The sequence below is a fragment of the Tachypleus tridentatus genome, chromosome 7 (assembly GCF_004210375.1).
Source record: "Tachypleus tridentatus isolate NWPU-2018 chromosome 7, ASM421037v1, whole genome shotgun sequence".
NCBI lineage: Eukaryota > Metazoa > Arthropoda > Merostomata > Xiphosura > Limulidae > Tachypleus > Tachypleus tridentatus.
The window spans coordinates 100,378,384-100,395,781 of NC_134831.1; the positions used below are offsets into that span (position 1 = coordinate 100,378,384).

A 17,398-nucleotide genomic window follows, 5' to 3' on the forward strand; every position below is an offset into this window, starting at 1 on the left:
CCTAATTTCTGAGAAACCAAAGGTTTATTAATGATTACCATTGAAAGTTTTTCACCAATTCTAATGTTTCTGTTATTATCCCATTTCAGACTATTATTAGCACAATAATAATTTTATTACAAGTTAAAATATCTCTGTAGCAATAAGTATGGTTTTGAAAGCAAATTGATTGCTTTATTTAATTTGCAAATATGTTGAACATTCCAATAACTGGCAAAAGGTTTCATTCAAATTAATTTGTTTCTGGATTAAAAGAAAACTATTTACTCCAGAGGGCGCCACAAAAATAGAAAACTAGATAATCTTAAAGGTGATTTACCATTTCCAACATTCTCAGCCCACCGAGCAGATCTGGGATATGATAGAACAAAAACATAAAAAGTTAATTCTAAAGAAGTTTTATGGAAGTGTATTAGAGACATGCAGAGTAAAATCCCAAAGGACACTTTGATTAAATACGTTACAACAATGTATGAAACACTGTCTGTAGTTATTAAAGCAAAAAGGGAAAAAATATTATTTGCTAAACTCCAATACATCCACTGAGTTTCTGTTGAACTAAACATGAACATTAATAAAGTCTAATTTTTGACTTTGTCCTAACACTTTTTCACAGTAGTTTATGATGATTATCACAGGTTATACACTAGCCAAATGTGACATAGTTTAACAGAAGTATGTTTCTGGTTATACTTTTAAACAAAAAAAATTCAGTATATAAAATACCTGCAGGATGTTTAAGACTTTTCTCATGTCTCCTTGAGCCAAATCTAATAATGCCTTCTTCCCATCTTCAGTGACCTTCACACTAATAATATAATCCATTAAAACACATCATAATTTTTGTTGACAATAAACAGAAACATAAAACACATTCCTTAAAAAGTGCCATCTCGAATAGAATACATTGAAATAACCCACATAGTTTTGTCTGCTTTCCTCTTTTTCTTTGAATATCTGTCTCCATAAGCTATTTGTTTAAAATATTATTTTTTGCTTTTTCTATATTAAAATATTAATTATGTAAAGTTTTAACACACAACCACTTATGATTATATTTTATCAGTTGCAAATCAAATAAACTATAATTATTATTTTTCAACTAATTAATAATTTTACTCACTGAATAATAATACTGTCAAATAATTAAAAACATGGTGTACAATAAACAAGATATGCAGATTGATTTACAGAAATCTTAGAATTTAAGCATCAAATAAAGATTCAAAATGGCTGTGAAAGATCACTATAACTTATTAACAAACCAGTTCACCTTTATCCATCATGTTTCAACTTAAGTAAGAACATGTTACACATTACACATGATATCATACATCTCATTGAAATTAATATTTTCATTTTATGAAAAATTTTCTTCAGTTTTAAAACATTACATTCACTAGCAATATCAGAAAATGCCAGTGTTAGGTTTGAATTAAAGTAAACATGTTGAGGTTTTCCTGTCAATTTCCACTATTTTTATTAGAATGTTAATTTAAATTTACAAATCTTTAGTACACTGATATTTACCCTTCACATTGTACAACATGCTCAAGGCGAGGAAGCATTTGCTTGGAGCTCAAGGGAGCAAACCGAAACCGAGTACATCTAGATTGCAGTGCAGGAATGATCTTTGACAAATAATTACAGATGAGACAAAACCTCGTGTTTTCTGTAAACTTCTCTATGACTAGAAAGAATAAGTAAAATAGAGAATAAGTTAATATTTTTTATACACTATTTTTTATATTTGTATTAATATTTCATTTCACATTACCATTATAAGTAGTGTTATAAAGATTATTATTCAAATGCTAAAGAAAACTGTCGTACGGTATCACTATATCCACTACCAAGATAAGAATACTAAATCTGTAATTGATGGAAATTTTAAAGCATTGGGTCTTAGAATAAAAAAATGAAATGGAATACACTTGTCAACAGTGACACTCAAGAGGGAACAATGTTAATGGTGCACAAGATTTGTTTGCATTTTAGAGAAGAGCAGCAGTGTGTCCAGCACATGGAATCAAAATCCCATATTTCAGTATTCTATGTCCACTGACCACTATATCACTGGGGAACTACAAGACTTATTGTAATTAAGCATGGAACAGTTCAGAAAATATCATTATTAGCCAAAATTCTTACCTCGTCTCAGAGCATTCTGCGCATCATTTGTCATGGCATCTGCTTCATCTAAGATAACTAGTTTGAATCCTGACCTGTGTTAAAAGAGAAAAAGCCATGAAGAAAAAAACTTGAATTTTGTACTGGTTAAGCCAGATTGTCAAATTTGTCTGAGAAATAACTCAGACTGTTCTTCTAAGAATGATAATAACAATAAAGGAAACAATGACTGTTGTTTTAATAACTAACCAAAATACAACTGTTGTCTTAATAAACAAAAAATTGTTATTTAGCAACAAATGAACTAACAACTATTGTTCATTAGTAGTAAATGAAGCATATTGTTGTTTCAGTATGAAATGAACTAACGACTGTCGTTCATTAGTAATAAATAAAACATGTTTCAGTATGAAATGAACTAACGACCGTCATTCATTAGTAATAAATAAAACATGTTGTTCTAGTATGAAATACAGCTGTTGTTCATTAGTAATAAATAAAACATGTTTCAGTATGAAATGAACTAACGACTGTCATTCATTAGTAATAAATAAAACATGTTCTAGTATGAAATGAACTAACGACTGTCGTTCATTAGTAATAAATAAAACATGTTCTAGTATGAAAAAAACAGCTGTTGTTCATTAGTAATAAATAAACAGCTGTTGTTCATTAGTAATAAATAAAACATGTTGTTCTAGTATGAAATAAACAGCTGTTGTTCATTAGTAATAAATAAAACATGTTGTTCTAGTATGAAATAAACAACTGTTGTTCATTAGTAATAAATAAAACGTTGTTCTAGTATGAAATAAACAACTGTTGTTCATTAGTAATAAATAAAACGTTGTTCTAGTATGAAATAAACAACTGTTGTTCATTAGTAATAAATAAAACGTTTCAGTATGAAATGAACTAACGACCGTCATTCATTAGTAATAAATAAAACGTTTCAGTATGAAATGAACAGCTGTTGTTCATTAGTAATAAATAAAACATTTTTCAGTATGAAATGAACTAACGACTGTCGTTCATTAGTAATAAATAAAACATGTTGTTCTAGTATGAAATAAACAGCTGTTGTTCATTAGTAATAAATAAAACATGTTTCAGTATGAAATGAACTAAAGACTTGTTCATTTATTGTTAAAAAAACGTTTTATTTATGAGAATTAACAATTCTTCTAATAAGTAAAACATTGTTGTTTCAATAATAAATGAACAAACAACTGTTGTTCATAAGTAATAAGTGAAGTAATAAATGAACTAACAATTGTTGTTCTAATAACAAAATGTTGTTCAAACAAATAACGTTTCAATAATAAATGAACTAATAAATGTTGTTCTAATAAACAAAACAAATTGTTGTTTTAATAATAAACAACTGTTTTTCTATAACAGAAAATGGTATTTTGTATTTTCAACTTGAAAATATATATCAATACATGTAAAAAACACAACCACATCAAAAGCAGCATTCACCATCTAAGCCAACTTTGAACTGAAGAACAAGACAGATTGTTACGTTTACAACTACTGTAGCTGAAAGTGCAATGTATTCAGTGGTGTATGACAGCACATACATTGGACATTATGACCAACAACAGTCCATCATTCCAGCAATTAGTCCAGACTAGCCCAATAACAAATGAAACAATTACTGTCCTAATAATAACTTACAGAAACTTCTGCTATTAGTTTTAGTCAAAAAGAGAAAATAAAGATAATTTTCAAAACAAATTTTAATGTAATTTGAATTTATCTAGCATTAGTTGTTTTAGAAAATTAATTATTTAATATATTTTCTTAATAACATATATTTTCTTATTCAATCCATTTAAATATTAAGTTTGTAAGTTACAAGAGAAGCCATGTATTTTTTATTGATTTTTTAAGAGATTACAGAGAACACTTAAAATAAGTTGTACTATAATATGAATTAGTAGCATAGTTAGCCAAACCCTAATAAAAAAAACACCTAGAAAATTCTTCTCAACACAACCTTGAACTTGGAGAGAAATGTAAATCTTTATAGGTTATCTATGATTTATCTACGAAAATGGCATTTATTTCTTTGTTACATTTCTTTACATCTTAAAACACAATCATAAGTTTGCTGGAAAAAACTGGAAATGTAAGGCCTTAAAGATCATAGTTAAAATAATTTACATTATGTTGAGTTACACAAGCATTATATTAATATAGTTATTTATTGTGCCTTTTTATTAACCACAGCTAGTTTAACCTTTAGCTTAGGTACCACCTATTCATTTACTACTACTTTTAACAATAAAATAAATTGATCCATTACTTTCCACAGTATCTGCTTTCACCATTTGAATAGCTTTAAATACCCCCAAGAATATCCCAGACTATAACACTTAAACAAGTTAGTAATGTTCCATCATTATTGAAACAAGTAACTTAACCAATAATCTAATCCTTAAGTGAATAGTTTGTTTGTTTGTTTGATTTAGTGTTTTATGGCACAAAGCAGCGAGGCTATCTGCGCCAGACATTCGGTAAAAATGTAAAAAAATAAATAAATAAATGTAGTAATAGACATAAATGGAAATGAAGGTAAAACAAAAAAGTATAAAACCAATGTTGACACCTAGTCTACAATGTTAAGATAGAAGGCAGAGTATAAGAAGTTGTAAGGTATTTACTCTAGCAAAAAGGTAATGATTATAACCCGCCAGGAAGATTAACAGGTAAGTTCAAGAACCACCTTCAATCACCTGAAGTTGGTCTTTCCAGTCCTGGTTCTGGGTTATGTGTCATAGCAGCTATTATCAAAATGTAAAAGAATAGAAGTTTTAAAAGACATATAGCAAAATTGTAATAATGAGTAGCCAAATGTCCAGTAAAAAGATAAAGTCAAGTAAATGGAGTAAAATTTGTAAAAGTAAATGAAGGTAAAAACAAAACAGCAATTAAAACAGAAAATGGCGTAAAAACCAATGTTGACATCCAGTCAACAAAGTTGTAAAATATTTACTCTAGCAAAATGGTAATGATCATAACCCGCCAGGAAGACTAACAGGTAAGTTCAAGAACCACCGTCAATCACCTGAAGTTGATCTTTCCAGTCCTGGTTCCGGGTTATGTGTAATAGCAGCTATTATCAAAATGTAAAAGAATAAAAGTTTTAAAAGACACTCCGCAAAATCGTAATAATGAGTAGCCAAATGTCCAGTAAAAAGATAAAAGTCAAGTAAATGGAGTAAAATTTGTAAAAGTAATTGAAGATAAAAGCAAAATGGCAATTAAAACAGAAAATGGCGTAAAAACCAATGTTGACATTCAGTCAACAAAGTTGTAAAGAACTACCTGTAGCAGAATGGTAATGATCATAACCTGCCAGGAAGACTAACAGGTAAGTATAAAAACCACCATCAGTCACCTGAAGTTGGTCTTTCCAGTCCTGGTTCTGGGTTATGAGTCAATATGGCCAGTACTAAAAAGTTAAGTAGTAAAAGTGTGAAATGATATGCAGCAAAGTATAATAACAACGCCAGGACGACTAACGAGTAGTTCAAACGGATAGTTCAAACAGTAGCGTTAGTCACCTGAAGTTGGCCTTTCCAGTCCTGGTGTCGAGTTATTTAATGTTCTGGCTATTGTCCAATGTCAAATTGAAGGAGAAAGATTAAAACTGTAAAAAAGGAACCACAATTAAAAAGGTGTAAAGAATAAATATGCAACACTTAAATGAGATTAAAAAGATTAATGGCCATTAAAAAATTAAAAACATTATCAAGGTGGACAGAGTCACCATCACCAATAACTCTGTCCAATGTTACAGACTGACCCTGGGAAAAAATATGTTTAAAATATTGCCGTCGTTGAGAATTGTAATGATGGCAAGAAAGTAAAACGTGGCTGATAGTGATTTGAGTGTTACACAAACTACACATTGGTGCATCAGTTCCAGATAAAAGAAAATGATGAGTTAAAAAATGTGACCAAAGCGTAGCCTAGTGAGAACAACTTCCTCCTTCCGAACTTTATGGAAACTAGATGGCCAAAGTCCAATTTTGGGTTTGATTTGAAAAAGTTTCTTGTCGTGTTGCTCACTCCAAGTGGACTGCCAGCTGGCACGGAGCCGAGCCTTGAAGACAACACCATAGTCCATGTGTGGAATAGGCATAGGAGTGATGGTGCTGAAGCAGACATTTAGCTGCCATGTCTGCAAGCTCATTCCCGCGAATACCAACATGGCCTGGTATCCAGAAAAACTGGATTGAAGTAGCTGCTAATGAGAAATGGGCAAGTCGGTTTCGAATATCAGCGAGAATAGGATGTGAGCTAACGTGTAGCAATTCCAAGACAAGTATAGAACTAAGCGAATTAGTATAAATAGTGCAGTTGGAGTACTGCTCAGCTGCAATATGATCTAGGGCAAGAGATATGGCATACAGTTCAGCAGTGAACACAGAAGCTGTAGAAGGGATTCTGCGCGCAACTACTGACCCATAGCAAACCATAGTAGAGCCCACTGAATTACCTGATTTGGAACCATCTGTATAAATGGGAACTGAATGATTGTTTGAAAGATATTTATTGAATAAAAGACGGTACTTCCAATCTGGAGTGTCTACCTTTTTTAGGTGACTGAAAGAAAGGTCACATTTGGGGGCTGTAATAAGCCATGGTGGGATGGGCCGACCTGTGGAATCTGCAATGTTATCCAAGGACAGACCCAATTCATCCAATTGCGCGCCCAGATGCGAAGGCCAAACGGAGCAATGACAGATCGTCTGTTCTGAAAAAGTACTGCCCACCGAGGAAGGAAAACACATTTCCAGGTGGGATGCTTTGGTGAGGAATGAAGTTTCGAAGTATATTGTAAAGATAGTTGCAAACGGCGAAGGTGTAGAGAAGGTTTACGAGATTCAATGTATATACTTTGAACTGGAGAGGTACGGAAAGCCCCAGTGCAGAGTCGAAGTCCTTGGTGATGAATGGGGTCCGGCATCTTTAAGGCCGAGAGTCTGGCAGAGCCATAGACCATTGATCCATAATCGAGTTTCGATCTAATAAGAGCACGATATACCTTTAACATTGAACAGCGATCTGCCCCCCAACTGGTAGAAGAGAGAACACGGAGGATGTTCAGTGCTCTTGTGCATTTGACCCAAAGCTGCTTTAAGTGTGGTATAAAGGTCAGTTTAGGATCAAAGATAAGCCCCAAGAACTTGGTCTCCGGGACCACTGGCAGCAAAACTTCACTGATATGAAGTTCAGGATCAGGGTGAATACCCTGTCGACGGCAAAAGTGCATGCATACAGTTTTGGAGAAAGAGAAATTAAAGCCGTTCGCCAGAGTCCACTTCCGTACACAATTGAGGGGCGGTTTGTAGTTGCCGCTCAATACATCTCATGTTTGACGACTGACATGAGATGTGAAAGTCGTCAACATACAGCCCATTCGCAACAGTGAGAGGGAGTTGTTCAGTGATGGCATTTATCTTTATACTGAAGAATGTAACACTCAATACACAGCCTTGAGGGACTCCAAGTTCCTGTACAAAAGAACGGGAAAGTGTCAAACCCACACGAACTTGGAATCTCCTGTCCATTAAAAATTTTTTAATAAACATGGGTAGATGGCCACGTAACCCATATGTATGGATGTCTCACAAAACGCCATACCTCCATGTTGTGTCGTAAGCCTTCTCTATGTCAAAGAATATTGATACAAGATGTTGGAGGTTGAGAAAGGCTTCTCTGATAGATGTTTCAAGACGAATTAGGTGGTCTCTGGTGGAGTGCTGTCGACGGAACCCACACTGGGTGGGCGAGAGGAGGTTGTTTGATTCAAGGAACCAAACAAGACGAGCATAAACCATCCTTTTTAATGTCTTACAGAGACAGCTCGTCAAAGCAATTGGACGGTAGTTTGAAGGAATCTTGGGATCTCTCCCTGGCTTAGAGAAAGGTAAAATAATAGCCTGGTGCCAGGCATCAGGAAAAACATTCTCCTGCCAGATCCAGTTGAAAACAATCAGAAGGACATCAAGAGAAGCAGGAGATAGATGGTGCAGCATGTCATAATGAATATCATCAGGTCCAACAGACGTACTGGCAGACCGATGAAGGGCCATTTTTAGTTCCACCAGGGTAAAGGGACAATTATAGTCAAAGAAACAGTCAGTTCGAAAGGAAAGAGGTGATCGCTCTGCCCGAGTCTTGATGGCCAGGAAGGTGGAGGAACAAGCAGAAGTGCTAGATACCCGGCCAAAGCTTTCACCTAGAGGGTTAGCGATGTTCCGACAATCAGTCACCTTCTGACCATCAAAGAGTAAGATCGAGAGGGAGACAGAATTGTAGTGCTCATTAACCTTTCGAATCCTGTTCCATATGATCTTGGAACTGGTGGTAGAAGATATGCTGGTTGTGAACTTAATCCAAGATTCCTTCTGGCTTTGACGTCTTACCCACCTAGCATGTGCACGGGCCCGTTGGAAAGCAACCCGGTTTGAAAGTGTGGGATATCTACGAAAAGTATCCCAGGCCCACTTTTGAGCCTTCTGTGCTAAGTGGCAAGCAGAATTCCACCACGGATGAGAATATCGTGGAAAACATGTCGAGGTTTTAGGAATACACAGAGCAGCTGCATGTGTAATACAGTCAGTTACCGCTGCTACACAGTCGTCTATTGATGGCTGATTTACGATGGCAGGATCAAGTTCTGCGAGAGCAGTGAAAGTGGACCAGTCTGCCTGATCCAGCTTCCACAGGGGCACGCGGGTAGGGTGGCATCGACCACGGCTAGTCTCTCTCAAAAGGATCGGAAAATGATCACTGCCTAGTGGATTACTGTCAACCCTCCATGAAAAATGGGAGAATAATGAAGGGGAGCAAACTGAGAGATCAATAGCGGTAAAGGACTGACTAGGTGCATGAAAGTAAGTGGAAGAACCAGTATTGAAAAGAGAAAGATTGTGATCAGAGAGCATCCGCTCTACAGATCGGCCCCTCCCATCAATAATAGCACTTCCCAGAGGGATGATGTCCATTAAAATCCCCTAGGATTAGAAATGGAGATGGCAACTGTTCAACGAGAGCATCAAGATCTGATTGATCATATGTCTCTCCAGGGGACAGGTACAGAGAACAAACAGTGATGGTATGACCAAAGGAAACACGGATGGCTACAGCCTCCAAGGGTGTGTTGAGTGACAAAGACAGGGTGGGCACGTGTTGATCAACCAACAGTGCCACCCCTCCATGTACTCGACCATCACACAACCTGTCATTTCTGTACAGAGAAAACTGCCGAATGGAGACAGTGTCAGCAGTTTTGAGAAATGTTTCTTGTAAAGAAAGACAAACAGGATGGTAGGAGCAATCAGCATTTTGATATCATCCAGATTAGAACATAAACCTCGACAGTTCCATTCTATCAAGGTGGCCATTTTTAAGAACGGGTAGGTGAAGTGGCTGGAGAACCCTTCTGTTTACGACCACGTCTTTTTTCTTTACTGTCTTTAGTCGGAGGAGGTCTATCAACCTCCATGGATCCTGCTCTGGGTCAGATGGGCAGGTTTTTGTTATTGAAAGGGGAATCCAGTGACTGAGGACGTGAACGAATAATTGTTTTTTCTCTCGTGGTGGGAGAAAAAAATGTATCAGAAGAAATGCCTGTATTTGAAACTGAAGGACGTGGATCTTGAGGTTTGTTGGAAGGTATGGGAGGAATAGAGGTGGGTGTGGAAGTCGATTCATCAATCTTTTTTAACCACGGAGGTCAAAAGGGTTTTCATTTGTTTTGAAAACGATTCTCTTGGAGGCACAGAGAGATCTGTCTGCACTCCCACTGTAGTTGTGGAATGAAGTGCAGCAGCATATGTCCGAGATGGTGTTGTGGACAGCAATTTCTGAGCCTCAGGATAACTAATGTTATGTGTTGTTTTCAAACGCTGCACCTCTTTTTCCTCCAACCATTTTGGGCAAGAATGAAAGTAAGAGGGGTGAGAACCATTGCAGTTTACACAATGTGGGTTCATGTCACAGTCACAGGCATCGTGGTCCTTGCCTCCACAACGAGCACATGTCAGGGAACCACGACAAGATGTCTTTGAGTGGCTGAATCTCTGACATTGGAAACATCGAAGAGGGTTTGGTATGTATGGCCGAACCCTGCAAATGAGATAACCTGCCTTGATGGTGGCAGGTGCACGTGGTGAAGTAAATGTTAAAACGAGGGTATTTGTTGGCAGTGTAACTCCATCTTTGCGAGTGGAGATGCACCTCACTGCAGAAACTCCTTGAGTGGAGAGACCAGCAAGAATCTCTGACTCGGGAACGTTCTTCAAATCCCTTTCAACAATAACTCCTCGTGAAGAATTCAAGATAGCATGGGGTGTAACATCAATAGGTATATCCCCAATTGCCTTTGAATTCAAGAGGAGTTCACTGTGTTGGGATGTGGATGTTTCAACCAATATGTCACCAGATCGAAGTTTCTTTACTGACTTTGAAGAGCCAGCAAGTCCCTCTAGTCCCTTTTGAATAAAAAAAGGGGACATTTGCCATAAAGGTTTTTCCAAAGAGAATGTAATATAAGAAAATGAGGTGCGTGTGTTACTGATATTGATTGCTGTTCTGATATTGAAGACGTTGTTTACCCATTTGTTTTTTTACAATTTTATTTTTTGGAGGATCCATAGGAAAAGAAAAATTTCGGTACCCACTGACCCCACCCACCATGGAGCCCTACAAGGGGACGCACTACAAAGTCACACAAGGACAATGCTGTAACGCCAGGGTTTCGTGAGCACTATACCCAAACACCAGCATCAGGCACAATGTCCACAACACCCGTTGAGAACTTCCAACACTGGTACTTGGTTGACTCTAGCCCAAGTGGACCAGCCGATTGACCTTAGGGGGGCCACCCAAAGGCCGCCCGTCTACAGGAATTCGAGGCCAAAGTGGTGTGTTAGGGTTGGACCCCTCAACCACCAGGATCCTCTCCTCCTCTTCACGGGTCGCCACGCACGGCAAACACGTGGGTGGATGTTTAGATCCCAGAGAAGGTAACCAGATAGAACAGAACCTTCCCTGGGAGGTCCCCTCACCACGTACAGGAATCCACACTGAGGGGTTAAGTGAATAGTGATCTGTTTGTGGTATAAGAAACAAAAAACAAGAGAAAGTTTTATAACACTGTACAACTTCTTCACACATACAAAAAGATTTTATTACTTCCTACTAAATATGTAATTATAGCAAATAAAGTACTTACTTAAATATTGTCTTTGTACTAGCAAAGCTGAGAATCTGTCCTCGAACTATTCCAATACCACGATCATCTGATGCATTCAACTGTAATCATGTATAAACAACTTTCAAAAATAAAATTACATGTATCAAAATTATTTAATTTATACATAAAAAGTTAGGGCTTTCACTGACTCTTAATGTAATACATTTTTTTCATTTAAAAGATTAGAGTTTTTTATGGAATTTGGCAAACTTAGGACACATTTCACAAATATAATTTTAAACTATATGTATACGCTAGCATATAACATTAAAATGGTAACAACTATTCATAAAAAACAATAAAATCAGTAACATACCTCTAACACCATTGAGTTAAGTTCTTTCTGTGAATACATCTGACGAGCACAAGCTAAGATAGTCGAGGTTTTTCCTGTACCTGGTGGTCCATACAATAGGAGATGTGGCAGACGATCTTCCTGAATAAACCTACGAACTAAAATTTTCCTGTTTTAGTTGGAAAACTTACAAAATAGTTCTACCTCATAAAACATTAATGTTTAATAATTCTGTTCTTCAGAATGTACATATATTAGTTTGATTAGACAATCTTTATTACTTTGGGCTATACCAGTTTTCACTGCTTTTATTTGAAATTCTGTCATATCAATACAATGTCAGTTAACAGTAAACATACAAATATACCATAAAGTGACTCACATAACACTGTTATTGACTGTTCTAAAGTTTCTGTTAATTATACATCCTAAGTAAAATTATTTTCATTTTTTATAAAACATACCAAATATAAATGAAACTATTTCCAACATTTTAACTTAATAAGATGTAAACAAAATGAACGTTTGGACACCAATATTGTAATTTTCTGCATAGATACCATAATTTCTTGAAACTGTATCCCAGATGTAGTGGCATATTACATTAGCATTAACTAGAAATCAACATCTCTGTGTTGTCTTGCTTATACAGACTATAGAATGCAAAGTGAACATCAAATTATATATTACATCCTTGTTTTCTGTTAACAGTGCAAAGAACATATAAGAAATTAAACTTTCAGGCAAACCTCATTTGTATGAGCCACTTACATTAAATCATATGAAGATGGCAAATGTTGTCAGGTCCTGGTGTATGTGCATATATGTGTGTTAGCAATAACTAACCTTTTTGACAAACAAATCATCCTTGTATCAACTCATTGTTTAATAATTTTGTTTTCAAGCACTACAGAGATACCTAATAGAAGTATCAAAATATGTATAATTTTCAACTTAAATGCTATTGTATCTCACAGAATGATAGCAGTGGTACCTAAGTTTCTCATCTATTGTATCTTACAGAATGATAGCAGTGGTACCTAAGTTTCTCATCTATTGTATCTCACAGAATGATAGCAGTGGTACTTAAGTTTCTCATCTCTTGTATCTCACAGAATGATAGCAGTGGTACCTAAGTTTCTCATCTATTGTATCTCACAGAATGATAGCAGTGGTACTCAAGAGTCTCATCTATTGTATCTCACAGAATGATAGCAGTGGTACCTAAGTTTCTCATCTATTGTATCTCACAGAATGATAGCAGTGGTACTTATGTTTGTCATCTTCAAGCTTACTTTATTATTGACTAATGTGTGTAGTTAACGTAGTACCAAAGATAAGTTAATCAGGGACATCACTTGGTAAAATTCTCTATAATGTTCACACACACACATGTACTTACATATTTAACAACTTGTGTAAACAAATTATATCTGATAAAGATGAAATTTTCAAAGTATTACTATAGTTTGAGAAAACTCTAATGTTGTTCCAATAATCATGACTGGAATTTATCACCATTTCTACAATTACTGTTCCCATACTTCTAGTCATTTTATATTAAAACTTAAACAACACATATCAAGTAAATGTTTTGCACATATAGTAAAAACCCTGTACCTTCTTTTGTATCTTGTTTGGTTTGTAAATGCTACCTATTATCCTTCAGGCAAAATGAGGGAAAGAAAACATCAATTATGGATAATGGGTAATTATCATCTGTATTTATCACTTGACTGTAATAACATGCAAGACAACAGACAACACTATCTCTTACCACCACCAGTTAAACAAACAACATAAAATAATACACTTTATTTGGAGGAAGTTTTGTAGATAAGTACAAATAAGAAGTTGTCCACAAGAGAAACATAAGTATCACATCATAAAAAAAACTGGATGTTTACAGATGATGTTTCTAGTTGTGAAGAAGTTGTTGATTTACAAAAAGGATTTAGATCATTTAGTGAGTGAAAAAATGACAATTATAACAAATGTAAGTTACTACTGTGGGTTAACAAATGTAAGTTAATACTATGGCTTAACAAATGAAAGTTACTACTGTGGGTTATCATAATTTGAATGAAAATCACCTTATCAGCATTATAAAAAGAAGAATCTTTGTGTGATGGTTGATCAGTTTCTAAAGCCACGTACTATTGCTGATGGTAAGATAAATAGAATTTTAAGTTATATCTACAGAAAACTGAATACAAGTCTAAAGAGGTTATAATTTCATTATACTAGTCACTGGTTAAGCCACATTTGGAATATTATGTTCAGTCTTGGGCTCCTTACTTTAAAATAAACATTGAATTGTTGGATAGGGTTCAGAGAAGGTTCACTACAATGGTGTCTGGGATGGAGAGGTTGTCATAAGAGGAGAGGCTGAAACCTCTCAAAGTGTTTTCTCTTGAAAAAATAAAAATTATAGGGGATCTAATTGAGGTGTTTAAAATTATAGAGGGAATTTAAAATATTGATGTATCATCCTTTTGATATTTAATTTTATATTTTAATGTGAATCATCTTCAGCTAAAACAGTTTTATTTTTCTAAGAGGGTGGTTGGCCTTTCGAATGAGGTGCCCTCAGATTTTGTGGAGGTAGTAAATTTTTAAACAAGTTTGAGAGAATGAATAATAACTATATGAATAATGGAGTAAAGTATTTGGCTTTGAGGTTTATGTCTTTAATAGGTTTAGGGGAAGAGATAGCCTAGATGGACCAACAGGTCCCTTGTTGTCCATATGTATTATGCATGTTATTTACACCACTAAGGTAATTTCATAAAAAAATCATAAAGAAATTTTGAATTTATTTTTTGCAATAAAAAGTAGGTCATATAAAGAATAAACAAAAGGAACCATCTATGATTAATGTTCTAATGATATGACATTTAATTTTTAAAAACTCTTTGACAAATGTGGAGGTGCTTTACTGAGCTATTTTGATCCAGAAACATCTATTCTAGTAACATCTAATTTTAAAAAAAATGACTTACTGGTGGATAGAATGTCTTCATGTGCAACAAGTTCTTCAAGTTCTTTTGGTCTGTACTTCTCAACCCTAAATTAAGAATAACAGTTTAAAATGTCAGATGTCAGCTGATTAAACAGAGTTCACAGTTACTGAAATAAGCAGAGACATGATAAAAGATTTAATCTTAACTACACAGGTTGTATTAAACTTTGAAATTCTGTTATAGGTCTACTTGCTATGCTACAAAATATTGGGCTGAATACAAACAGTTCAATGATTTCATAAAAACACTAACTTATCTAATATACCTTATTCACTACTCATGGCATCACCTAAACATTCCTGAAAGATACCAAAAAAAGTCTCAGTAAATAACTCCAACAAGTACTGATCCACAATGGCTATTGTTAATTGTGTTAACATTCTTAAAGTAGGTTTCATCACAGAATGAAATTTATTTTGTCAACTATGAAAAAAACTGAAATACAAGTTGTTTTACATTCAAAATATTTTCTGTTGAATCAGACTATTACAGAAAATATTAATAAGGTGAATGAAACAGTTCATTCAAAGAAGAGATAGGTTTTATATGAAGAAATATTAGCCCATTTAATCCATAAATTCAGACAAGGTTTTCATAAAAAAATCTACAGGCAGTAAGACCAGAAAATACAAGTTAAAGGTACAGAAAACTCAGCCATGTGTCCAGTTAAGATAGTGTTACTTTTGTAATAGAGTGGTTGACCTATAGAATAGCTGGTCTTTGGGTGTGGTAAAAGCTGTGAAACTGAAAGAGTTTGAAATTAATATATTATTTTGTGTAACATTAGTTAATGTACTTAAAGGTCATAGGTCTTCTGTAGCATTAACTGGATAAATCCCATGTAATTATCTCCTATTCTTTATGAAGTACAGATTAGAACAATAGTGTTTGTTAGAAATTAATAATTTATCTATGGTTCACACATTTCCTCACTTTGATCTTAACGAGTTACTTATTTTAATTAAAAATGATAACCAGATAGCAAAATGAAACTTTTATTAGCTTTTGTAAAATGTACAGCAAACCTTATATTAGTTAATCATAAACCTTAAAGAATCAAATTACTGCCTTTTCTAACACTCATTACACTTTAACACCCAATATAATGAAGTGTGAAATTAATCAATCAGAGCAAAAAAAGAAGAGAACTGTGTTATTCCACTGTAAATGGTAGAAATACTTGTTGTATCAGCATTAAAACCTAAAAACCGTCTCCAAAGAAAAGGTATATTTCATCTAATTTATGACACATTTTATCATTCTACTCCTTTTGTTTTACTTTGATTAACTAATCAATAAGACTAATTAACACTTCTCAATTTCACAAGGTCTCACTTTTAATGATAAAGTGAATAGATTTTCAATTTTAAAATTGCCTTTTTTTACTCGTGAAAATTATAAATCATCCACTATGCAACTGATCAATACCATAACGTGAAATTGAAATATTTTTTAAGGGATACTTTTTACCTGTGTCATATCAATCTTGCTCTATTATATAAACCTCTCCGGTATTCTTTTTAGAAAAACCTAAATCCTTAGTTTTAAAACGTTATTTGAAATACCAAATCTCTATATATCGTTAAATTTTGACACTTTCTATTACAAACAGTACTAGAATATATTAATAATAAAATATTACCATGGAAGATTGGTTTGTGAACCTCCAGACATTTTATGTTGCTTGAAATTTCTTTAATCTTCTCGATAGTATATATATATCATGCAAATATAATTATTTTATAAACTGTGTTGGCAATATGCATCAGTATATAATATCAAAATAAGATGTATATACTTAGTACCACAAACTTCTACCTCACTTGTACGTTACTTCACCTGTAACATCATTTTTTTACGTTCTTATGCATTTCCCGGCGCCAAACTTAAGATATTACTCTGCCACCTACAAACAAGAACGTACTTTACTGGGTGCCATGAAGACGACTACTTAATAAACTACAAGCATTTATTTCGTCACTCAATAATCAATTTCACTTTTATTTAGTTTCAGGCACATTATAAAGCAAAATTAACTATTTATTTGAGTTACTTTCTATTTCAAAATACAGTACTGTGTAAAAGTGTTAGGACAAACTCAAAATTTAGATTTCAGGCTAATTTCAAAGAACAATGAAAAGTAAATCACTAGCGGAACATCGAAATGTTATTAATATTCATATTTAGTACAACAGAAACTCAGCGGAAGTGCTCGAGTTAAGCAAACAGTATATATTTTGTGTATAACCTTTTTGCTTTAATAACTACGGACAGTTTCAGTAACTGTTGCAACATATTTAATTAAAGTGTTCATTTGAATTTTACTTCAAATGTCTCTAATACACTCGCATCAAGTTTCTTTTGAAGCAACTGTTGATTTGTCAAGTACATATTTATCAAATCCCAAATCTACTCATTTGGGTTGAGATTGGAGATCTATTGAGGCCATTTCATCATTTGAATGACTTTAACAGCTTCTTTCTTAGCTGAGTAATTTCTGCATAGGTTGGATTAGTGTTTGTAGTCATTATTTTCTTGGTAGTAGAATCCTCTACTAATAATAGGCAAACCACTGGGTATACCTTAATGGATTAATATCTGATGGTATTTTCACTGGTTCGTCTATTTTACAAATATCTTCTGTCGCCTCAGCAGAAAATAAACACCACCAAA

General features: G+C 34.3%; 1 protein-coding gene across 3 annotated transcripts in view; it reads right to left on the reverse strand.

Annotated features, from left to right (window-relative positions):
• The window catches only part of RfC3 (replication factor C subunit RfC3), a 32,344-nt gene extending 15,681 nt beyond the window's left edge, over positions 1–16,663 (reverse strand). The window contains exons 1-7 of one of the 3 annotated variants that reach the window (XM_076513339.1): positions 16,544–16,663; positions 14,705–14,769; positions 11,724–11,860; positions 11,387–11,466; positions 2,152–2,225; positions 1,531–1,690; positions 727–808 (exon numbers count right to left, since the gene is read on the reverse strand). In XM_076513339.1, coding sequence (XP_076369454.1) covers positions 727–808; positions 1,531–1,690; positions 2,152–2,225; positions 11,387–11,466; positions 11,724–11,762 — 435 coding nt within the window. In that variant the 5' untranslated portion in view covers positions 11,763–11,860; positions 14,705–14,769; positions 16,544–16,663. Of the gene's footprint in view, positions 1–726; positions 809–1,530; positions 1,691–2,151; positions 2,226–11,386; positions 11,467–11,723; positions 11,861–14,704; positions 14,770–16,367 lie in introns of all 3 variants that reach the window. The other 2 variants (XM_076513340.1, XM_076513338.1) reach the window with 2 other exon arrangements.
• Between the last annotated feature and the right edge of the window lie 735 nt (positions 16,664–17,398).